The sequence below is a fragment of the Astatotilapia calliptera genome, chromosome 6 (genome assembly GCF_900246225.1).
Source record: "Astatotilapia calliptera chromosome 6, fAstCal1.2, whole genome shotgun sequence".
In the NCBI taxonomy this organism is placed as follows: domain Eukaryota; kingdom Metazoa; phylum Chordata; class Actinopteri; order Cichliformes; family Cichlidae; genus Astatotilapia; species Astatotilapia calliptera.
The window spans coordinates 10,880,743-10,905,199 of NC_039307.1; the positions used below are offsets into that span (position 1 = coordinate 10,880,743).

A 24,457-nucleotide genomic window follows, 5' to 3' on the forward strand; every position below is an offset into this window, starting at 1 on the left:
ATCACCTGTTGAGAGAGAAAAAAGAGAAAACAAGCAAAAGAAGCAGAGCAACATACTAAACACAACACCAGGACCGCCCAGCCCCACAGGACCCGGGGCAGCCCACCCGACCCCACCGCAGAAGAAGCTGTACCCACCCTAACATTCAATCATCTCCCAGACTGCACAAGACAGTAGACACCCAGGTTAAGTTTATTCTCCGTCTCTCCTATGACTCTCCCAAGAATATCAAGTTATTCTTAATACTGCATACTTGCAATGAATAAGTTGTCCTAACAGTCATCTTAAGTGAGCTTTAAGAAAAGCGTCTGGACTTCTTTAAGAAGTCCAGACGCTTTTCTTTGCAAGCTCCTTTGACTACGATGACCTGGATGACTGAGAACCTTCACAGACATAAGTAAGCTTTACTTGGTTTTTTTGAGGCAACGAATTTGCATAGTTTTTTTGAGTTCTGGAAACAGGTTTTTACTCTGTACTCACAGTGAATAAGTTGCCCTAACTTAGTCATCTTAAGGAAACTTCACTCAATTTTTTGAGGCAACGAGTTTGCATATTTATTTTGAGTTCTGGGAACTGACAAGGTTGTACAGTGTACCCAAAATGAATAGGTTGCCCTAGCTTAATTATCTTAAGTAAACTTGCTCAATTTTTTGAGTTCTGGGAACTAATGAGGCTGTACAGTGTACTCAAATTGAGTAAGATGCCCAGGCTTAATCATCTTAAGTAAAACTTTACCCAATTTTTTTGAGGCACCAAGTTTGCATAGTTTTTACAGATTAGATTAGATTAGATTTTACAGCGTAGTATCAACTGACCATTATATAAATGCCACCACCTTTAAATGATAAGCATTTTGGAGGATTGTTAGCAGTGCTCTATGCCCTTGGTTAATGTGGCACAGAGAAGTATAAGTTTGTTCTGAGGGTAAAGGCAGGATCCCTTTTGCTTTCTTTTCTTTCCCTGTCATTGAAATCCTAAAATACAAGATCTCATACATTGGCGTCAGGATTTTACTGTAAAAAAAAATCCCTGCTGCTGAAACTTCAAAAATCCCAGCCAAATACGTCATGTAAAGTTACTCAATATGTTTTGATCAGACCACTTGTCTGATAATTTTTACATACTGGTGGATATGTGGATTCAAAACAGGCAGTACAATAATATGAGCAATAACATGACATTTTATAAAACACAAAAGAATATTTACTAGATCCCGTGAACTAATTACTAAACTGCATGGTAAGACATTATTTAAACATGTAAACCTTTATTGATTTTCCAGTGTTTACTTGTTTCTTTAGAGAAGAGATAATATGTATCAGGACTAAACTGTTTCCCAACCTGCTGCTGGGAAATTGTGTGTACATGTGTTTGGAAAGAGGATGAATAGACATTTTGTGGGAGTGCACTAGGCGGGAGGTTAGTGAATAAAAGAAGGATGCTGCACGGCCACGGTTTACTTTAGCAGCAGAAAAGGGTCGGGATAATGAGGAGAACTCTGCTGCTGCTGGCCTCTCTGGCCTTTGCTTCTCTCACTTCTGTGGCTGATGGAGCTCCATTGTAAGTAGACCTGCTGTACTTTTACACATTCCCAGTGAGGTTGAATTAATTCATGCAAAATAAAGCCAATGTTATTATCTTGGATGTGTGCAGAAGGTTTAATTGCATTGAATTGAATTGAATTGAATTGAATTGAATTGAATTGAATTGAATTGAATTGAATTTTTGCATGAATATATTATTTTATTTTGCATAGTTTCACATTCTTTTTTAAGCAAGAAGGCATGGGTGGTATTTGAAGGAAAAGGAATGAGGAAAAACTTATGGAAAAAAATATTAATGAAACCACAGTCCAACTAACTTTATTGCTAACTTTATTTTATTTGTTATTTTGTGTAATGAGAAGCTGCAGCCAGGTCTGCAGCTTATGTAACATAAGTCAAGGTAATCTGGTATTTAAAGTGATGCCAAGAAGTTGTCCTAAACTTTGTCCAGAGTTTGCACAGTGGTGCATTACGCCAGACAAAGCAAATAGAATCCAGAAGCATGATGAAAAGATGTATTGATTTAGTTTTGGACTTTATTCAAGATAATCAATAGATCACTGATTGTGTTTAAAGTCCAGCACATAGCTCATAACCAATCGGAATTTACCCAAAAAACGAACCTTTCCATGGGTTAAAACATCTGATGTTTATAATGACAATCTCTTTATGTTGTCACTGTGGCTCCTTTTCAAGCAACCAGTCATATATTATAGGGAAAAGAACTGTCATTATGATAAAGAAAGAACAACATCAAAGAACAGCATCTAAAGTGTTTTAAACATTGTGAAAGGGTATATTCTAACTCAAGACATGATCTTCTCATGTTAAACAGACCTTAAAGAGGATTACAAAATCTACAATAACTTTATGATATAAAATGGTTTATATTGTCTATGAATAATAATGATGAATCAACAAACTGGCATCAGGCTGCACTGCAATATATAGAGAGTATTCAAAAATGTGAGCTCAGACTTTAGCAAAGAAGCACAAAGATAGCATTTGTCAACCTGGGAATTAAGAATTCCTATGTAACACTCTTACTGAATACTGGCTATTTCCACTTCCTCAAAACCTTGAAAAATATTTTTTAAAAACCCACAAATTAAAAAATTATAATTAAGGGTCACATGGGAAAACAGCCGATAAATACTTTTTTTTGAAAGTATTTGTTCATAAAACCTTTATACAATAAATAAATAGATAAAAATAATAATTCATTTTTAATTTTTAATTAAAAATAATTATTTCAGCAATTATTAACATGTTTTTCTTAGTGTCTAAAATGAACATATAACATAATAAATAAATAATTTATTCTTTAGTCAATAACAGCATGTGTTTATCTACACAGAGACTAAAATCATTAACATCTTTCTATGTTACCACCACTCTGCAGGCAAGTGATGTCTGCCCCAAACTTGTTGCGGGTGGGAACTGCAGAAAACATCTTTGTGGAGTGTCAAGACTGCACTGGAGGAGACGTTAGGGTTGAAATCAATGTGATGAACCATCCAACCAAAACTAAAAGGCTGGCAACAACATCTGTGACCCTCAACAATGCAAATAACTTTCAGCAGCTTGGGAAAGTAACGGTAAGTTGAATTATTTGTTTACTGTATGATAATATTGTTGTTATTTCTATTTCATTAAATATTCAATTATCATTGAATATGCCATCCAAGTCTTTATAGACTTTTCATACTGGTTTCAGATCCCTGCAGGAGACTTCAGTAAAGATCCCAACGCGAAGCAGTACGTGTACCTACAGGCTCAGTTCCCCGACCGCCTCCTGGAGAAAGTCGTCATGGTTTCCTTCCAGTCTGGTTACATCTTCATTCAGACAGACAAGACCCTTTATACACCAAACAGCAAAGGTGAGTCTACCGCTACCTCATGACTGAGAAACAGCACACACAAGGGTAGTTCTGTGGTGACCCACTAGAGGGCTCCACTCAAACCCAAGCTTAGAGGAGGGGTTTTTGTTGTGTTTGGGTGTGATGTGCTCAGTTGATGTATGGAGGTGAATAAAGCTGGAATGGAAAACTAGAGCTCCCGTGTCGTGTGTTCCATGCTTCCATAGTTCTACCTTTATTTTATTTAATACAGATTCAATATTTTTTCAGGGCCATTCAATAAACTTAAGGAAACATGGTGCTGCTCCAATAATTTAGAGTTTGTTACAGTAATTATGTGACTATGGCATCACTTTTCACAAATTAGAAAGCTGTTTTGTGTAGTCCATGCAGTCCCATTGAAAAAGGTTAGAACATCTGATAATTTTTTTCAGTGAAGATTTGAAAGGAAAAAAGTCATATATTTCCCTCGGTTTGATTAAGAAATATTTTAAATTTAAATTAGAAAACCAAACTTCTTTATTAAATATTCCTCCCAACATGTATACATCACTGCCCGAGCAGCAAAAATAACATCTTCTCTTCCCTTCAGTTCATTTCAGGATGTTTGCACTGACACCCCAGATGGAGCCTGTAGAGAGGGATGAAGCAGCCCAATCTGATGCTTCCATTGCCATTGAGTTTGTGGTATTGTGTTTTATTCTTCATGGGCTCAGAATTGAAAGTGACATTTTGCAATCAGCCGTAGCAAAACAACGAAAACACAAACTTTTTTTATTAGATTTTTTTAATATTTTCATTTATATCTTAGTTTTGAAAATTTATGTTTTTCCACAGACACCTGAAGGCATTGTTTTACCACTTGACCCAGTCTCTCTAAAATCAGGTATTCATTCTGGAGATTTCCAGCTTGGTGAAATTGTTAGGTGAGTACTATTATTATTATTATTATTATTATTATTGCTAATAATAATAATAATAATAATAATAATAACAATGTGAATCCTGTGTGTAGAATATACTCTGCAGTCTAATTAATGTGTTACCTTCAGTTTTACAAATTCTTGAATTATTTGTTTGATTAATATCTGTCTCTCTCTCTCTCTCTCTGTGTGTGTGTGTGTGTGTGTGTGTGTGTGTGTGTGTGTGTGTGTGTGTGTGTGTTTAGTACTGGATTGTGGAAAGTGGTGGCAAAATTCCAGAGCAACCCACAGCAAATCTATTCTGCAGAATTTGAGGTCAAAGAGTATGGTGAGCATCCCATTATCTGTACAGTACCTGCACAACATTTCTTTACTGTTTTTAAATGTGCCATACAAATAGCAATTTGAACTTGACAAAGAAAATATTTTAATCTTGCAGTTCTTCCCAGTTTTGAGGTGAAACTGACACCATTAACACAGTTCTTCCACGTGAACAGCAGAGATTTCACCGTCAGAATCAAAGCTACGTATGTAATTGTTTTGTGGATTTAAGTAGTATATATGTGATCATTTATTGTTACATTTTGACCTGGGTTCGAACTGGTTGTTCACAAGCACATCTTTATTTCATGGTTTAAGGTATCTGTTTGGTCAGGAGGTGGATGGAACAGCCTATGTGGTATTTGGGGTCATCAAAAAGGACCAAAGTAAGCAGAGTTTTCCAGACTCTCTTCAGAGAGTGCCGGTGAGCCCATATTTATACTTAAGATTTAGCCTTTCCATATAAAGCAATGCTGACATAAGAATTTAAATACCTCCTACTATTCAGAAACTGTATTATTGTGCTATAACTGCGGAACATATCTTTACATGAACATCTTTATGTTTCTGAATTAGATTGAAAATGGTGAAGGAGAGGTGACACTGAGGAGGGAAGACATAACAAAAGTTGAGAGGGACATCAACAGCCTTGTAGGGGGCGCCATATTTGTATCTGTCAGTGTGCTGACAGAAAGTGGTAAGAAAGAAAGCCCATCTTTTTGGTCAGATTTTCCTATATCGTTAGCTTCATAGCATAAGTGCCTAAGTCATTGGACTAAGTCCAATGACTTAGGCACTTATGCTATGAAGCTAACGATATGTTAATTTCAATGGTCCATCAGCTTTAGAGATAGTATATGAGTATCAACAAAACAAAAAAAATTAAATAAAAAAAACCCATCTGTGTCAGAAATGAGAAATTACTGTTTTTTGTTTTTATTTTCGGTGAAAACAAAGTGAGTAATAGAAAAACAAATGAATTCTGACAAGTTTTTGTGTGTATAATTATTTTCTTGTACCCCGTCACAGGTAGTGAAATGGTGGAGGCCGAGCTGAGAGGTATCCAGATTGTTACATCACCCTATACGATCCACTTTAAAAGAACTCCAAAATATTTCAAGCCAGGAATGTCCTTCGATGTTGCGGTAAAGCACTAATTTACATTTACATAGTCTGATATAATATTATACTTTGAAATCATAATTTTGATATATCAGTTGTGGTATTTGAAGAAATTATAATTGCTTTAAAAAGTGTTATGATTCAGTTTCTTTTTTCTGATGTCAGATTGAAGTTTTAAATCCTGATGAAACACCAGCAGAAAACGTTCCAGTAGTGATTAATCCTGGGGCAGTCAGGGGACTCACTGCAGCTAACGGCATGGCTCGGCTCACCATCAATACAGAAGGAAATGCAGCTGAGCTGAGAATAACTGTAAGTTTTTTTAAGTTTTCAAAAAGCTTATAACCCCCCCCCCCCCCCCCCAAAAAAAAAAAATAACAGAGTATTCCAAAAAAGACAACAAACAAACAACAACAGCACCACCAATAATCTTACAGCACAAATATATATATGTATATATATAGATATATATCTATATATAGATATAACCTTATGTCTGTTTTTAATATTTGCTCCCTAACAGGTGGGCCAATATAAACAAAACTTTGCATAAACATCAGAATTAGAATCAAAATTACGTTTATTGCCAAGTTTGTTCACAAACAAGGAATTTGTCTCAGTGTCTTGCTGCAAGAAATATCATCCAACACCAATTATTACCATCTGTATGTTTAAAAAAAACTAAACAAACATTTGTTATATATCCATTTGTTATATTTATTATATGTTCATCATCCCTCTGCGGATGGATTGCTTTACACGTCACATTCAGTGTACATTGCATGTGCATAACCTAACTGTCACAAAAACGACCCATTTTGCTACTTCCACTACTATTACTTTTACTACTAATACTATTACTTCAACTCAAACTACTACTACTACTAATAATAATAATAATAATTACAATAATGACAACATTAAAAATGACTTAATATAATAATAATAATGTAATAATAAAAATAATGTAATAATAATAATAGGGCAGCACAGTGGCTGCCAGAATGCTATTTTGGATTGTTCTGGCCCACTTTAACGCTTGCTCACACAAATGCTGCCCTCAAGCAATAAAGATCATTTTCAACCCCTTTTTACAATAACATAGAAAGAGATTATCACTTGCTTATCACTTAATTTAACTTGTTGCTCATTGGTTATGTATGCTGGGCTTTAATTACAGGTCCTGACTGATCCTTGCACAGTTACACATGAAAGCACATGAATGTTTGTCTTATGCTTAGTATGGCTTATGTGTGTGTGTCTTTAATTACAGGCAGTGACCGATGACAACATTCTTACACCTGATAAACAAGCAAGAGCAGAGATGACAGCAAGACCATACCAGAGCAAGACCAGGACTTTTATCCACATAGGTGAGAAAAATCTTGAAGAAGCATTGCATCAAGTAAAAGAATAAAGATTGTTACTGTAGGTAGAAGTGGAAGTATACTGTGTGAAACAGGCACTAAAAGATGTGTTCAAACTATAACATTTATTGAAACATATTTGCAGGTGTGGACGCAGCTGAGCTGAAAATATCAGACAATCTAAAAATCAACCTCAATCTCAACCAGCAGCCAAATCAAAATCATGATATCACATATCTGGTGAGAGATGTATTCATTTGTTTTTGTATATATAGCTATTTTTTCTGTGATGCAACGACTGGTCATAGTACATACATGTGAGCTTAAGGTGTTAGGTATTAATGTGTAAATGTGTTTCCCCAGATCCAGAGCAGAGGTCAGCTAGTGAAATACGGCCGTTATAAGACAAGAGGCCAAGTACTGATTTCCCTGATACAACCAATCACCAAAGAAATGCTGCCATCGTTCCGCATCATAGCATACTATCATACAAGTTCAAATGAAGTGGTATCAGACTCTGTTTGGGTGGATGTAAAAGACACCTGCATGGGCACTGTAAGAGACTCAAGAGCTGTGAAAGAGTGAATCTTTACAGCCAAAATGCACAAATGTTACTCATTTCTACAGTAGTACTTATTTTTTTAACATATACAAATTTGCATGTCACCCTCACTTAGCTGAAACTGGAATCCTCACGACCTGCTCCAGCCTATGAGCCTCGCAAGATGTTTGGTCTGAAAGTCACAGGAAATCCAGAGGCCACAGTGGGACTGGTTGCAGTTGACAAAGGTGTCTACGTCCTAAACAACAAGCACCGCCTGACACAGAAAAAGGTCATTTCTCGATTTTTTGCTTTTTATATTTTATAAATTGTTTAGCTTCAGTAAACAAATTGCACATATTGGATTTTGTATTAATTTACATATTGCATACTGTTGAGAAATCAGTTTTACCCCGGTTCTTTTATTCGTCGAAACTTCCAGAGACGGCACCGGAACTCAGTAGTCATTTCACAAAACCTTTATTCATCTTTATTCATCTTCATTTAAGCATGCACTTCTAGAAGGGAAGACGAGGCCGGTTTCCCTCTCCAAATCTTCACCCCTTTGTTAGTTACAGCCAGCTTTATAGAAGTGACCCCATCATAAAACCCCCTACGGTGTGCTGCAAACTCTGTCTGTGTCTATGTGCACGAGCACATGAATGCCTACATGTGCGTTCCCTCGTGTCTATGTGAGTGCTCGTGTGTGACTGTGTGCGCATACCTGTGTGTATGTGTGTGCACATGAGTGAGTGTGCGTGTGGATGTGTGTGCGTGACAGTTAAAACACTGTGGGTGTAGGTAACTCCCTAGAGGTCATAAAACCCCTCTCCCTTACAGACCACAGGTATCCAGTTACAATGTTGAGACCCCCACCCATACATCCTCTGGGGAATTTCCACTCAGCATTAACTCTTCTCTGTTTTACTTTCACAGCTCAAGTGGGGGAGGGGTACCCTACAATCTACTCCTAAGTTCACAACACAATCAGCCTTTATTATATTGAGGGCAGTGTCAGTGTCTCTACAACAGTTCTACGTTCTATGATAACACATTTCTAAACTCTAAATCAGCTAAATATTCTACAATACATACCAAAACCTGAAACTTGTTATGCTGTTAAAGCATGCTAACCTGTGCCTCAGAACAACTATGCATTAGCTGGGGCACACGACAGGTGGCCCGTAGGTCCCCAGTTTTATTTGTTGCTCTGAGTGTGTGTTCATATGAGATTATTGTGAGATTATTGATTATTGTGAGTCTAAAATTTGAAAAAAAATTAAAATGTGACAGTGAATTCAATGTCATAATATAATCTTTAAGATGTCAATAAGACATTTTTTATTTTTTAGCCCATTTGTTTTTATAGATTTGTGAGCCATATTCGAGTCCTCTTATTGTACGTTTACTGTTCAATTTACATTCTTGTATGTGTTTGTACTTTAACCTGTAGGTGTGGGACATAGTAGAGCAGTATGACACAGGCTGCACACCTGGTGGAGGAAAGGACAGTATGGGTGTCTTCTTTGATGCTGGGCTATTGTTTGAGTCCAACACTGATGCAAAGACCACATATAGACAAGGTGACAATACTTTTCTTTCGGCTTCATTGCTAAACCCTTGAAGAATGTTGGGTTTTCTGCTTCATCACAAACATATTAATAAAGTTGAAATATTATACTTAAAAAAAGGATTATTTCTATCATGTTTGAACAGTCCAACAACAAAGGTTGTGTTATATTCTTTCTATTTTAGTAACATAAAAACCAAATTCAGATTCAGGCTTGTTTGATATGGTATATTTTGTCTGTGTCTCATTTTACAGAAATTAAATGCCAGCCTGCAAACAGAAAGAAACGCAACGCTGCTGTAATGGATGTCAGAAGCAGCTTATGTAAGTATATAAATATTAGGGGTGCAACGATACACAAAATTCACGGTTCGGTTCGGTTCGATACTTTGGTGTCACGGTTCGATATTTTTTCGATACAAAAAAAATGTTCATGCCTTTTTAATTTGTCATTTATTAAAATTATAAATATATATTTTAACTCAAAAGTACAGTTTTTAAATTTAACCCTAACCCTTGTGCGTGTTTTTTATTTTGACAGCGAATGCGCACCTGCGGACCACTTATGTGCAGCCCTGGTTATTTAGCTCGTCATATTGCAGCCACAGAAATAATTTTGTCCATGAAACCATAAAGCTGCACTTTCTTTTTGCCTTATAGTCTGATTTGTCATAACTTCTCCGTTTTGTGGTAAGCTTTTCTTTGGCTGTCACTTCTTCACCCTGACCTGTCTTATTTGGCTCAGCAGAACTGAAATATATATCTGTCTGTGAAGGTTCTCAGTCATCCAGGTCATCGTAGTCAAATATAAATCCTGCTGCTTTTACACACGCACTCACATAAGCTCAGCGATTCTCTGCGCGATCAACCTCTCACATGTTTAAGCTTGCTGCGGGAGATTTCACTTGTCATGTTTGCATAGTAAGCTAACGATTAATAAGACGATGTCAGAGGAATTGGTGCGCAAATTATCATCACTCACAGATCAGTGCTGTCGCTCTCTATACACAGTTCGCACGATTGCAAAGTGAAAGCAAAAAAACAAGCGCAAATTCAAACGCGACTTCAATATGTCACATATTGACAGTGGCTCACCGATGCCAATGACATAATTACCCAGCTACATTTCTGAAAGAATGCAAAAGCATTGACATATATTTTTCCTTCCTACAATAGCCCGACGGGCAGGGAAGAGAAAGATTTTGGTAGCCCGACTGAAAAAATCGCTAGCTCCAGGACGTCGGGCTAGTGATATTGCGAGCCCTGTATCTGATTGAGGAATCATGCATCTTTGGAAAAGAGAGTTTATTACAGAGAAATGTCTCTTTCCAAAATAAAAGCTATACTATCCGCTTCTTCTGGGCTATATTCTCAGCAGCATAAGGAGAATCATGTGCTAACAGCTGTCTAAATGACTCGGCTAAAGTTAGTAACATGCTTGTTGTTTTTGTCTTTGCACTAGGATGATGTCGGCGTAAATGTGCAGTCATATTCGTTGTGTTCCCACTAGTGCTTTCAGGTTAATCTCGTTGAAATGACCTTAACACCACAACACGGCAAATCTCCGTTAACGAGCTACCGCCGATCGCACCATGCATGGGGCTAGACGGCCAACACGTTAACGAGCTAACTGCGCTAACACACTAGTTCCCACCCATGTAATTGAGCATTACATGGCACATCCAACATACTGTTTTACTTTAGTCCATGACTCGCTTACCTTCAGGGTCATACGTCACATGAAAACCAAAATAATTCCAAACGCCAGATCTGAATGAGGGTGGGGGAGGTGCCCTGCGCTCTTCCTTCTGACTATGCTGTCTGTGTTGAGCGCTCAGTGGATCTGCGCTCGACAGTGCAGCCTAGGCGGAGTAGTCGAACGCAGATTCACTGAGCGCTCAACACAGACAGCATCGTCAGAAGGAAAGTTGATAAAATAAATTACAAATGTTGTATTGTTCGATACATATGCGTACCGAACCGAAAGCACTGTATCGAACGGTTCAATATCGATACGAATATCGTTGCACCCCTAATAAGTATATATATATATATATATATATATATATATATATATATACAACAGACAAAAAGAAAAATAAAACATTTATTTTATGCTTTTGACTTCATTAAAATATTTTCTTTTTACAAAAAGACATATTTAAAAATATATGTTTGGAACTTTACAGTGAATCACAGTTCTCATGCTTTCTTCCACAACCGTCTCTGTTTTCATTAAAAAAATTATACAGACCCAGTAGAAACTGAGTGTTGTCTGGATGGCATGAAGGAAACCCTCCTTTCATCCACCTGTGAGGTCCGCAGCAAGTACATTGTTGATGGTCAAGGCTGCCGTGATGCTTTCCTGCGCTGCTGCAAGGCAGTGGAAACTCTTCGAGCAGAGAAGAGGGAGGAAGACCTCAAACTGGCTCGCAGTAAGAGATGGAAACAAAATGGGAAGGGGTTATCTCATTCATACTACCTGTCATAAAATTCACAAAATTATATCATTTTTAATCAAAATCCAGGTGAAGGAGAAGACAACAGTTTCATGGACAGCAATGAAATTGTTACTCGCACCAAGTTCCCAGAAAGTTGGCTCTGGTCTGATATCAAATTGCCTCCTTGCCCTAGAAACACACCTTGGTGAGTCACAGTAAATCACAAACACATACAAATGAAGTTACATCTTAACATCTCTCAGACTGTAAACATTTTTCTCTGTTTCAGTGACACCACATCATTTGTGAAAAGTGTTCCTTTGCAAGATTCAATCACAACCTGGCAGTTCACCGGCATCAGTCTGTCAAGAACTCACGGTGAGGACTCGGTGACTAAAATATGGCTTTTTTTGGCCTTCCCTTTACTTTTTTTAAAAATGTCATTATTTTCTGCATATTTTCTTTAAGGAATCTGTGTGGGTGATCCATTTGAGGTCATTGTCAAGAAGGATTTCTTCATTGATCTCAGGCTGCCTTATTCTGCTGTCCGTGGAGAGCAGATAGAAATTAAAGCAATCCTCCACAACTACAGCCCTGATCAAATCACTGTAAGTACAGAACCACAGTAATTACTGGACTGAAACACAGTGGTGTTCAAAAGTGTCGTCTTGTGCAGTTTATTATGTGCATTTTCATGTTGTGTTCTCAAAATCCTTTGAAAAAAAGAGAACTGATTATTAAAGAGATTATTTTAACAAAGCTTAGAAATTTAGTGCGTGTTAACCATAGTCTGCTCATTTTATGTAAAAATGTAGTTTGTTGTTGTTTTGGTTCATGAGCTTGAATTTTTTTAATTTGTGTGTTATATATAAGTGTAGACTTGTATATAGTTAAACATTATATAATGCTGAATTTTGAATATTGATTTATAAATAATAGAATTTCAATCAAGGGGGTAGGAACAGAAAAAGTGTAAGTTTCATCCTACTCCTTTTCGAGCATAAACATTGTGTAGACAAGATATATATATTGATAGATATTCACAAAAAGTTAATGTCATTAAGTTTTTCTTTTCTCTTGTTATTTTAGTCATAATTACATGTTCAAAGTAAAACGATTCTATCTATCTATCTAGGCTTATCATATATTACTAAAATTGAAGAGTACGATCCCTTTTTCTGGTGGTGGTCAGAGGGCCCGGTGGCCCCAGTGTCCGGCAGCCTCGCCTCTGTCAGTGCGCCCCAGGGCAGCTGTGGCTACAATGTAGCTTGCCATCACCAGTGTGTGAATGTGTGTGTGAATGGGTGAATGACTGAATGTAGTGTAAAGCGCTTTGGGGTCCTTAGGGACTGAGTAAAGCGCTATACAAATGCAGGCCATTTACCATTTACCATTTTTCATGTTGAGTTTATTACCTTCGTTTTCTGTAAATAAGGAGTAACTGAAATTGCCGAAAGTTAAAGGAATGCTCAAAAAAATCTCCGTATTTCATCAGGATCTTTGTATTGTTCCAGTTTGAAACACCACATGATCAGTCTCTTCTCCAACTTTGTCATTGCTGTTTTTCTTTTATAAAGGTACGCATTGATTTGACTGAGGAGGAGCACGTGTGCAGTTCAGCTTCCAAACGTGGTAGGTATCGCCAGGAGGTCACTGTTGGGCCCGAGACCACACGATCTGTCCCCTTCGTCATTATTCCCATGAAGGAGGGAGAACGGCGCATTGAGGTTAAAGCAGCTGTTAAGGACTCATTTCTCAATGATGGCATCATGAAGATGTTGCGGGTGGTGGTAAGAAAACCAATGTTTGCTATTTGGATGCCCAAAAATGTGTTCAATATCACTTTCTTATTAAATAAAACAAAAACCAAAAAATGTCTTATCTGAATGTGAACAGGCCTTTCAAAATTGTAGTAAAGGTAGTAATAAAATAATTTGAAAGTTATTGTTTGTTGAGGTTTAGGCACAAAAAGGAACAGACAGAAACAACAACTGGAGTCTGGCTCAATCCCAGACCAAACATCAGACTGATAATTTTGTACACTACTAATATGTGTTGATCTTTTGTTCTAATCACTACATGATTATTACTGCCAAAAAATTTCCCTTAACAATCTCAGAAATCATCAAAAATATTATCAATAATCATACTGGTCAAATGCATTTTTAGTTCATTGCTTGTTTTGTGTCTATTTTGTAAAAGGGATTTTATTTAAAATGTGACTTAGGTCAAGTTAGAAAAACTATGTGATTTGAATTAAAATAACAGGTTAATATGGTTAATGTTGCAGGAAGTCTGTCACCTTGGTTAAAGTTACACGGGAACAATATTTAATAATTACGTATAGTTAAAAATAGATAATGATGTTGTTGAAATTTAAATAGACCTGACAGTTCAAGCTAAGTCAGACATCTAAAGCTTTACAGATGGCCAAAATGTTGCAACCAGACAGTTAAGTGAAGGATTTTCAAAACATCAACACTTAGTTAACAGTGTTGAGGATCCTGCCACTTAACCACATCATGCCAGATATCACAGAATTGTCTTGAGAATTTTTGTAATGTTCATAAAACGACACGTCAAAAATATTGTCATCTTGAAAATAGTTTCAGCTTCATACCAATATTGATGATGTTATATTTTATATTATGTTATATTTTATATATTGTAAGGAAAAATACTCTGTGCATAACATAACATTGTAAACCACCACAGTCACTTAATTATTATCTGCCTCTCAGCAGCACACTTTCAGTATCTATTGCAACTACAAAGTACGCATTTTATAGCTGCAATAGTAAGTTGACTACTAACATCATTTGCATTTTTGCTGCTGTGGCTACTTCTCTCACACATCGAGAGAGGTTCACTTCACACAACAAGAATACAAAGTTAAACTGAGTTTAGTCATAAAGGCTGCAGTTAGGCTTAGAAGGACAAACTGTGGAGGACTTAATTTAATTATGGATTTATTTCCTGTTTTGTAGCTACTGCACTTTTCTTTGCTAAAATAATGATGACTTCCAATGTTTGTCTGTTTTCCAGCCTGAGGGCGTGCTGGTTAAACATCCAAAGATTGTGACTTTAGATCCTGTTAAGAAAGGAGAAAGTGAGTTTATCTATTAAAAAGCTAGATTCTAATTATTCAGTCACACACTGATTTTCACCTTAATAAAACCTTTTTTTCTCTGTTTAGATGGTGTACAGAACGAAGTTCTTAACAGTGGAATTCAAAGGAAAGATTTGGTTCCAAACACACCTACTAGCACACAGATCTCTGTGACAGGTGAGAAATATTTAATATTTATGCAGTTTATGTGATTCAGTGGCTATATCACCCTGAAGCTTCTATTATATATTGTTATTGTTGACATTCGGGACTGACTACCTTAATGGGTGTTGTGAACCTTTTTTGTATGTGTATGCATGCAGGGAGAGAACAAGTATCTCAGCTGGTGGAGAATGCCATTGGCGGCAACTCAATGGGTACTCTAATCAGACAACCCCGGGGCTGTGGAGAGCAGAACATGATCTCAATGACCCTGCCTCTTATTGCAACCTTGTATTTGGACAAAACCAACCAATGGGAAACTGTGGGCTTTGAGAAACGTAATGAAGCTCTCCAACATATAAAAACTGGTAGGCTCTCACAGATGTACATAAATTCTTTGGTAACACAATAAACACACAGAGCGCCTCAAAATTGTTTCTAATTGATAAGAGTCAGATGCAAGTTGAATAGCAGTGAAGTAAAAAGATTGTTTTATTTCTTTAATTGTTTCATCAAGGTTACACAAACGAGTTGGTCTTCCGTAAAAATGATGGATCGTTTGCTGCATTTGTTTCTCGCCCAGCTAGCACCTGGTGAGGCACCCACAAACATCCATGAATTCATACATAATATTTTGCACATGCTGCTTTAATTTCTGATTTTGCAAAGCCAATTTATTGTAAGGGCAAATAAATTATATTAAGCTATTGTATCCCCTCTTCCTGTCTATAAGGCTGACTGCCTATGTTGCCAAGGTGTTTGCAATGGCCCATCATCTGGTTCCAATACAAGATAATGTGATCTGTGATGCTGTCAACTACCTTATTCTCAGAGGACAACAACCTGATGGTGTTTTCAAAGAATTTACAGCTGTAATCCACAGAGAGATGAATGTGAGTGCACTGATTTCATTAACACCAGTTCTTCATCTATACTTAAAATACAAAATGGCTTATAACTAAATGAGAAACCAGTTATACAACTGCCAATCAGCTTTTATAAATATTAAAAAAAAGTTCTGTTAGAAATAATAATAATATGTTTGTGCTTCATCTGTAGGGTGATGTGGCCGGCTTAGATTCAGACGCCTCCATGACAGCTTTCTGCCTCATTGCAATGCAAGAGTCACGCTCAATATGTTCCGACACTGTCAATGTGAGTATTTCACCTGCAAACATTGTTGTTACAAAGTATCTAAAATAATCAAACGGTGATACTTTCTATTGCACTTGCATTGAAGATTTAAACCACAGACCAGCAAAAACAGACAGAATTAAATTAATCTCACCAACATGTTCTGTAGGCTCACAAAAGGATGAAGAACATTATGTTCCGTTTTCCTGTCACTCATTATCTTCCTTTCTTTTTCCTTTTTTCATCTGCCCAGAGTCTCCCAGGCAGTATAGACAAAGCAGTGGCCTACCTGGAGAGGCGCCTGCCCAGTGTCACCAACCCTTATGCTGTGGCCATGACATCATATGCACTGGCTAATGAAAACAAATTCAACAAAGAGACCCTATACAAGTTTGTTTCCCCAGGTATGTTCACACACACACACACACACACACACACACACACACACACACACACACACACACACACACACATGCACAATCACACACACACACACACACACACACACACACACACACATACACACCGCACATGTTTGCACAATCAGTTAAATGTAACTATGATTATTACAGTCTCAGTGAATTCCAAAAACCAGTGAAAAAGAAAACTGTACTGCAAAAATATATTCTTGAGGATTTTTTCAGTGCTTTTCAGTTGCTACCCTGTTCTTCTCTCATACATACAGGACATAACCATAGGCTAAAATACAAAAAAAAAATGTGTCATTAATGGTTGGTAATGGTGCAAATGGACTCAAGATGTGGAACTCAGAACAGGTCCAGCAATAGTGCTTTTATTTACAGTAAAGTTACAAAAAATGACAACAGAAGGAATTGTGAGCTAGTGTGTCCAGGTTTGCAATATTTACAGATCCACAGAAACTCTACAGGGAAAACTCTCTGTCTTAAAAACTCACTGAGACACAGCCAGGATTCCTGCGCAGAGATGAGAAAAATGTGAGGTGACAACAATAGACAGAACATAAAAACTTCATATATGTGCCGACAACACTAACTCTTTGCTGTTCAACAATCAGGCCTGAAATATGGGTATTCCTCTAGCTTAAATCGCAGACAGAACAGCTGATTACCAACAGAAGAGTTTGGAAACTCCAGATTTGCTGACACCAGAGGTGGGGAACTTTTTGGATTCATTTCTAAGTCGAACATGTTTCGTAGATACCCTGCCAAACCCTCTGGCCTTCCAGATGCACTAAAGGTGGTGCAGATGCTGCTGCACGTGGACAGAACACTTACCTTTAGTTGCCAGAAACAGGGGAGGTTGTTAGCCCAGCAACGCCTCAAATGTCAGCCAAGTGGGAGCCTAGTAGCCAATGACGTCATAGTGTTGTGGGCTTACTTGATTCAGGTTAGCTGCGTGCTCCACCTGGACTAATTTGTGTAGTGGAGAGCCGCTTCCAAATCCTGGTTGCCTTATTTGGTCAGCACACTAGTCTGCAGAAAGAAGGAAGTCAGAGGGAAGACTAACCCAGGCACAAAACTCTCTCCAGGCATAGGATATTTAATTGGGCCCCTTATTATGTCTTGAGAGATCCCATGCAGACGAAACGCATGATTCACCAAATCTGTGATGTCTCTAACTAAAAGGGCAATTTTGAGAGAGCAGCAAAATGTACAGACCTTGAAAAACGGTCAAGGATGGTGAGAATGACAGTGTTACCTGCAGTTGAAAAGAGTCCAATGCAAAGTCAAATGCAATGTGGGACCAAGGGCATCCTGGTATTGTTAGTGAATGCAGCAGACTAACTTGAGGGGTGTGAGAGGTTTTCCTTTGAGCACAATTGGAGAGGGCAGACACATGCTCCAAAACCCTTATTCAGACTTGGCCACCAAAAGAAACACTGGAGAAAAGTTAATGTTCAATGGTCAATGTGGTGAAAGTAAAAGTATATCTTTATGGAAAATTTCTGAAATTTTGTGATAAACCTGCAGAATAGAGGATAATTCAAGTGGTTCGGAGGATACAGAGATGTTAACTGGTTTTCTGGGAGATGTGGCTGATTTTAGACAGAGGTGATAGCCATTGTTCTGCCACAAATGAGGGAATTCCTCTAGCTTGAATAGAAAGCCGATCATCTGAAGACTACCACGAGGTGATTGTTTTAACTCTTGGTGTTCGGACATGAGATGCGGGAAATGGAGGAAGGACCTTCCCTTGGAACAGAAGGCGTGGTTAGAGGGACACACAGTGAACACACACACACACTGACAGAGGGAGATGAGCGAGAGAGAGTTGAGGAGAGACAGACAGAAGTGGGTGAAAAGCACTGAAGACTGGAAGACCATGACTTTTGTTATTCATGAATTTTAAAATTTACTATTTTATAAAATATCTGAAAAAATCTCATCAATTTTCTTGTGTTCCTGAAAATTTTACTTATTGAATATTATTGATTCATTTCTGACTTCTCAGTAAAATCCAGTGTGCCTACTCGAATTTGGGTATATATTTATCAATTTACTTTTATCTAATGAATACCAGTATTTTTTTTAACTTGAAAAAAGTTTTTACATTTTTTCTAAAATATTTCTGTTTTATATTATAGTAATAAAAATGTACTTGTGTGACTGTGTCTGTCAGAGCTATCTCACTGGCCTGTACCTAGAGGCCGTATTTACACTTTGGAAGCCACAGCTTATGCTCTTCTTGCTCTTGTCAAGTCTCAGGTGAGCATGTCCAAATTATATCATCCATCTGTCATTCATGTGTCTCTAAAATATTATAGGTTTTGGACACAAAATCATTGAAAATTTACTTTACAGTATTTAAATACCATTGCTGACCATTCCAGAGTTACCATTTATTTAACTGTGAAATTCCAGCTCAATGAAGATAATTTCTACATTTATTTTTATGTTGTGTTATTATTGTGTGCAAATACAAATTAAAACAAATAAGACATTGCTTTGTACAGAGTCGTTATGAACTATGAAAAACATTGCATTTTCTTTCATTAGGCAAGTTTCTGGACTGGATTTGAATTATACCCAAATAAAAAGCAGATTAGAAAGCCTTCAAAGTACCTTTGAAAAATGTTTTTCCATAATTTATTTTAACACTCTACTCCTGTCCTTTGCTGTTTTAATAAAGAACTTTGAAGATGCCAGACCTGTTGTGAGATGGTTCAACACACAACAGAAGGTGGGAGGAGGCTATGGATCAACTCAGGTAACACAAAACTTCCTGTCAATCAAGATATCATAGGCAGATATTTTATACATATTATCCCACCTTATAACCTTTGCCTTTCTTTATCTCCCCCACTTTTCTTCTCTCCAGGCTACTATAATGGTCTATCAAGCTGTAGCAGAGTACTGGATCAACGCTAACGAACCACAGTATGATCTGAATGTGGACATCAAGTTGCCAGGAAGGTTGATACCTGAAAAGTACAATTTCAATCAGAACAACCACTATGTCACAAGAACGTCTAAGGTGAGAAGAAGCAACACAAACACAGTCACCATGTAGCACAATTTGTCAGTCTGAAAACATGTCCTCTAGCAGTAAATAAATCTCAGTACTGCTAGTGTTTCTGTCTTTTTGGCAATCCATCTCACCACTCTGCAAGCTTTTTGGTCTATTTCCTTTTCCCTGTCTAACAGACATTCAATGCAATTTAAATTCAGTCGGTGGGAGCAAAGTGAGCTTATCTCTGTTTTTTTTCTCATAATATGTACAAACACATCTTTGTGTGTTTGTACATATTAATCCCAACAGATTAACGATATAAACCAGGACATCACAGTGACTGCTAGGGGAACAGGAGAAGCAACAGTGACAGTAAGTTATCTGTTAGTTGATCATTTCAGAATCCTAGACAAGGCTTTTTAAACCTTAAAAGAACAGCATAACAAAGACTTATTTATCACACAATATAAAAACACACTTTTTCTGATGCAACAGTTGGTATCACTGTATTACGCTAAGCCCAAAGAACGGGAGAGTGACTGCCAGAATTTTACCCTCAAAGTGGATCTCGTAGAAGGTACTTTGATGTCCTTTATCTCCTCTTTTTATTTTACTTATCTCATTAAATCTGTTTGCTTCAGTTTATGGCATTTTATTTGTTTCTGCTCATTTTTTCTTTTTCCTTATTCTTTCAGAAAAATCAAATGCAGATGAAAAGATATACAAACTTAGGATAGAGGTCATGTAAGTACAATATAAACTACACTTTAGAAATAGTTTTGGCTTAATAGGATTTTTTTGTTCCCGTCCATTTAACTCTGCTGTCATTTGAATCATTCTTATCATTCTCTCTACAGGTATAAGAACAGGGATCGTGATGCAGGCATGTCAATCTTGGATATTGGCTTACTAACTGGTTTTGCTGTTGAAACAAAAGACCTGGATTTGGTAAGAAGTTATGGTAATGTTATGTGGTTACAGTTAAAGAAAAAAATAAGACCTCTTAATGTTTAAAATTTGGCCTTTTTGTGTGTCTCTAGTTGTCTAGAGGACGTGGCCGCACCATATCAAAATATGAGATGAACAAAGCCCTGTCAGAAAGAGGCTCACTCATCATTTACTTGGACAAGGTTGGAAATCACTCCAATCGTTCTTCTTATCCCCCTTTTTTCCACTTTGCCTGGGTTTTTATTTATGCTTTTCCCTGTCTATATTTCAATTCCCAGGTTTCTCACACACGACCAGAGGAAATTGCTTTTAGAATCAAACAGGAAATGCCAGTGGGCGTCTTACAACCCGCATCTGTATCTGTCTATGAATACTATGAACGTAAGTCTCATAAACATGTTACCTTTGTTATTCTTCAGGTGTTCCAATCACTTCCATGGCTACAGGTGTATAAAAAAAGCGCCTAGACATGCAAACTGCTTCTGCAAAGATTTGTGAAAGAATGGGTCGCTCTCAGAAGCTCAGTGATTTCCAGCCTCTTACTGTGATCGGATAACACCTGTGCAACAAGTCCAGTCATGAGATTTCCTCAAATATTACTAAATATTCCACAATCCACTGTTAATGCTATTATAACAAAGTGACAGTGATGAGGAACAACTGCAACTCAGCCATTAAGTGGTAGGTCATATAAAATCACAGAGTGTGGTCAGCAGATGCTGAAGCACACAGAGGTTGCTAACTTTCTGCAGAATCAATAGCTGCAGATCTCCTAACTTCATGTGGCCCTCAGATTAGCAAGCACAGAGCATAGAGAGTTTCATGGAATGTCAGGAGCTCGGCTTGGCCCCTTATTTCCAGTTAAAGAAAATCTTAATGCTTCAGCATACCAAGATATTTGGACAATTTCACCATCCCAACTTCGTGGAAACAGTTTGGGGATGGTCTCTTCCTGTTCCAACATGATTGTGCACCAATGCACAAAGTATGGTCCATAAAGATATAGATGAGCAAATTTGGTTAGGAAGAACTTTACTATCTTGCAACAGTCTTCACCCCAATAGAACAGGTTTGGGATGAATTAAAATTGGAGAGTGTAAACTAGGCCTTTTTGCTTAATATTGGTGTCTGACCTCACAAATGCACTTTGGGAAGAATGATCAAAAAATCCTATAAACACACTCCTGAACCTTGTGGAAAGCATCCCAGAAGAGTTGAAGCTGTTATTGCTGCAAAGGTTGTGCTGACATCATATTAAACCCTATGGATTAAGAATGGGATGTCAGTCAAGTTAATTTCTGTGTGAAGGGAGAAGAGCAAAATACTTTTGGCAGTGTAATGTAAATAGGCACACTATGCCATTTTATTCGATCATTTTCATATACCTTGTTATATCTACCATAACTGTCACAAAATAACAGTCAAATACTTGTTTTTTTCCCTCAATGCAGAAACACGCTGCGTGAAATTCTACCATCCAGAGAGGGAAGCTGGAAAACTACTGCAGCTCTGTAGAGATAACATATGCACATGTGCTGAAGGTAAACACAATTATATATATAATCATATAAATCTGATTAAATAAGCTTATTTTAAAACTGTAATTAAAAGGTTTTCATGTATTTTTATATTAACTTTAAATGGTACAGAAAACACCAGTAGAAGTGTTATTAAAGTAAAGGTTTTATTTTAAAAGTCAAATTTTGAGCAAAAATCAGAATCAGAATTGCGTTTATCGGCCATTTATATGCACATATACATAAGGGCTGCCACAAATGATTATTTTGATAGTCAACTAGTCACTGATTATTTTTGCGATTACTTGACTAATCAGATCAAGCGTGATGCAAGCGTGAGAAAAACTGATTCATGCAACTAGACAAAGAGCACAAGCACACAGCAAATCTACAACAGGATAGTTTGGACTAATGTCCAGACCCCAACCCATTTGAAATGCTGTAGCAAGAATATGATAGACTTACACATGGGCAAACTTAAAATTCTTGAAACAAAGTGAGACACGGATTTTAGAGAAAACAATTACTTATTACTGCTAAAGGTGATTCTGCAAGCTTTTGAATCATTGGGTATACTTTCACACTGCAGTATTCTGGCCTGTGAAAGCACATTTGTTTTTCATAACTAGCTAGGGTGCTATTAGTAACTTTAGATGTATGCACAAATCTACAATTATAAAATCTGAAAGACGCCTATTTTGGCAAATGTGATTTAAAATTTGTTTTGCAGTAAATAATCAAAGGTTTATGTTAGAGACTGTAGTCACAACACTCAGAGCAGGAATTAAATGCTTACTGATATATTTGTTGTGTAGTTGACCTTCATATACCTGCAGTCACCTATCAACACACATGAATACATTAGCTTTGCATTTTTACCCTGTCCCTATTGTGTACTTACAGAGAACTGCAGTATGCAGAAGAAGGAAAAAATCCCCAATGATGACCGCCAAGCTAAGATTTGTGAAAGTACAGAGACCAGCAAAGTAGACTTTGGTAAACAAACATAAATGGGTTACATTTAGTTTTATTTAATAGGATATAGTAATGCAAAAAGCTAAAAACTATACTTTGGCTGCCCACAGCTTACAAAGTACTGGTTGAAGAGATTGTAGAAGAGTTATCCACAGACAGTCACAAAGTCAAAGTGCTGCACCCCATCAAAGAAGGCAAGTACCTACGTCCTTTAAACGTCTATTTTAAGAGAAATTACTCGTTGTTGTTTTTTGTGGCATTAAGATAGCAGTGATGGTTATTTTCTATTATAGCCACAAAAAAATAGGCAATTTGAAGGACAAATCGAGCATTTTATAAAACTGCTGCATGCTTTTGTACTAAGAGGTACATTTAGTGGTTGACACCATTTGCTATCAGTAAGCCAGATTAGCTTGTCTTGCTGATACCCATTTTCTAATTTAACATTTAATACTCAGCACAAGCATATTGCCAAAACACTTATATTACACATAAGACACTATTATGACGATACAACTAGGAATGTATATGGACACAGCAGCACTGTGTTTGAGCAACACATTCAGTCATTCATAAATCACTGCTCTCAACTGTCATATCTTAATTACAGGGAGTCTTGATGTTGGTCCACTGAATAAACAGCGCATATTTCTCAGTTATCAACACTGCAGAGAAGCTTTAAGTCTGGAACAAGGAAAAACCTACCTTCTCATGGGCTCAGATAAAGATATTCACCGAGATGACAAAAAGAATACGTAAGTATATTGTTTGTCTGGCTGTGCTTGTGTGTGGTGTATATTTAAACTAATCTCAGAGTTCTATTCATTAATCATACCTTCAGTGAATAAATGTAATTAACTTGAACTGTGTATATTTATCACAGTTGTTTTATTCTGTATTTTGCTGATTGGTCACACAAACACCATTTTTCTTTCAATTGTTCTTTTCAGATTCGAGTACGTAATTGGTGAGAGAACCTGGGTTGAGTATTGGCCTACAGCAGAAGAGTGTCAGACTGACAAATACCGGGATACCTGCTTGGGCTTGGAGGAGATGGTCAATCAGTACTCACTCTTTAGATGCATCGGCTAGTAAAACAAAACAAAAAAAATCTAATTTTGTTATTCTGCTGTTTTTACAATTTTCTGTAAAACAGAAACCAATATAACATAAGGGTTTCACCATTTCACTGCAGTGATTAAAATGTATTCAAATGGGGTACTGGCTCTTAGTGTCTTTTGTTAAGTTTATGGTGGTTGAAAAATTTCTCGCATTTCTAATACATTTGAAATGTAACAAGCACAACGAAGAATAAAACTTTTGAAATAATAATAGTAATTTTAAATGCTGCGTAAGTAATTGTAAATTGTGTATCACTTTTTAACACCTTATATTTTAGAAATAGAAATAATTACACTGTAGTTACAGTTAAAGAGTGAATAAGTAATTCTAAGTAGTACCTAAATTCTGAATATTTTTAACAAAAAGGGGA

At 37.0% G+C, this 24,457-nt stretch overlaps 1 protein-coding gene across 1 annotated transcript; it reads left to right on the forward strand.

The window, feature by feature from the left end:
• The first annotated feature begins 1,445 nt into the window (after positions 1 to 1,445).
• LOC113023848 (complement C3-like) lies at positions 1,446 to 24,183 on the forward strand. The gene is made up of 43 exons (XM_026170257.1): positions 1,446 to 1,560; positions 2,947 to 3,142; positions 3,262 to 3,424; positions 3,996 to 4,090; positions 4,241 to 4,329; positions 4,572 to 4,654; positions 4,766 to 4,853; positions 4,966 to 5,071; positions 5,224 to 5,344; positions 5,677 to 5,792; positions 5,935 to 6,081; positions 7,043 to 7,142; positions 7,282 to 7,376; positions 7,500 to 7,691; positions 7,814 to 7,969; positions 9,131 to 9,260; positions 9,503 to 9,571; positions 11,500 to 11,682; positions 11,776 to 11,893; positions 11,978 to 12,066; positions 12,157 to 12,296; positions 13,266 to 13,478; positions 14,734 to 14,797; positions 14,885 to 14,974; positions 15,121 to 15,327; positions 15,477 to 15,552; positions 15,693 to 15,852; positions 16,019 to 16,114; positions 16,347 to 16,497; positions 18,695 to 18,780; positions 19,205 to 19,282; positions 19,394 to 19,549; positions 19,835 to 19,897; positions 20,021 to 20,102; positions 20,221 to 20,269; positions 20,383 to 20,473; positions 20,566 to 20,655; positions 20,752 to 20,854; positions 21,925 to 22,014; positions 22,894 to 22,986; positions 23,076 to 23,159; positions 23,576 to 23,720; positions 23,916 to 24,183. The coding sequence occupies exons 1-43, from the start codon at positions 1,487 to 1,489 to the stop codon at positions 24,055 to 24,057; spliced, it is 4,959 nt and encodes a 1,652-aa protein (XP_026026042.1). The 5' UTR covers positions 1,446 to 1,486; the 3' UTR covers positions 24,058 to 24,183.
• Positions 24,184 to 24,457: the final 274 nt, after the last annotated feature.

Coding starts and splice junctions, on each gene's coding strand:
- LOC113023848 (XM_026170257.1), top strand. CDS start 1,487: ATGAGGAGAACTCTGCTGCTGCTGGCCTCTCTGGCCTTTGCTTCTCTC. Junction 19,283..19,393: donor GAGGCTATGGATCAACTCAG/GTAACACAAAAC, acceptor TCTTCTCTCCAG/GCTACTATAATGGTCTATCA. Junction 20,474..20,565: donor AAACAAAAGACCTGGATTTG/GTAAGAAGTTAT, acceptor GTGTGTCTCTAG/TTGTCTAGAGGACGTGGCCG.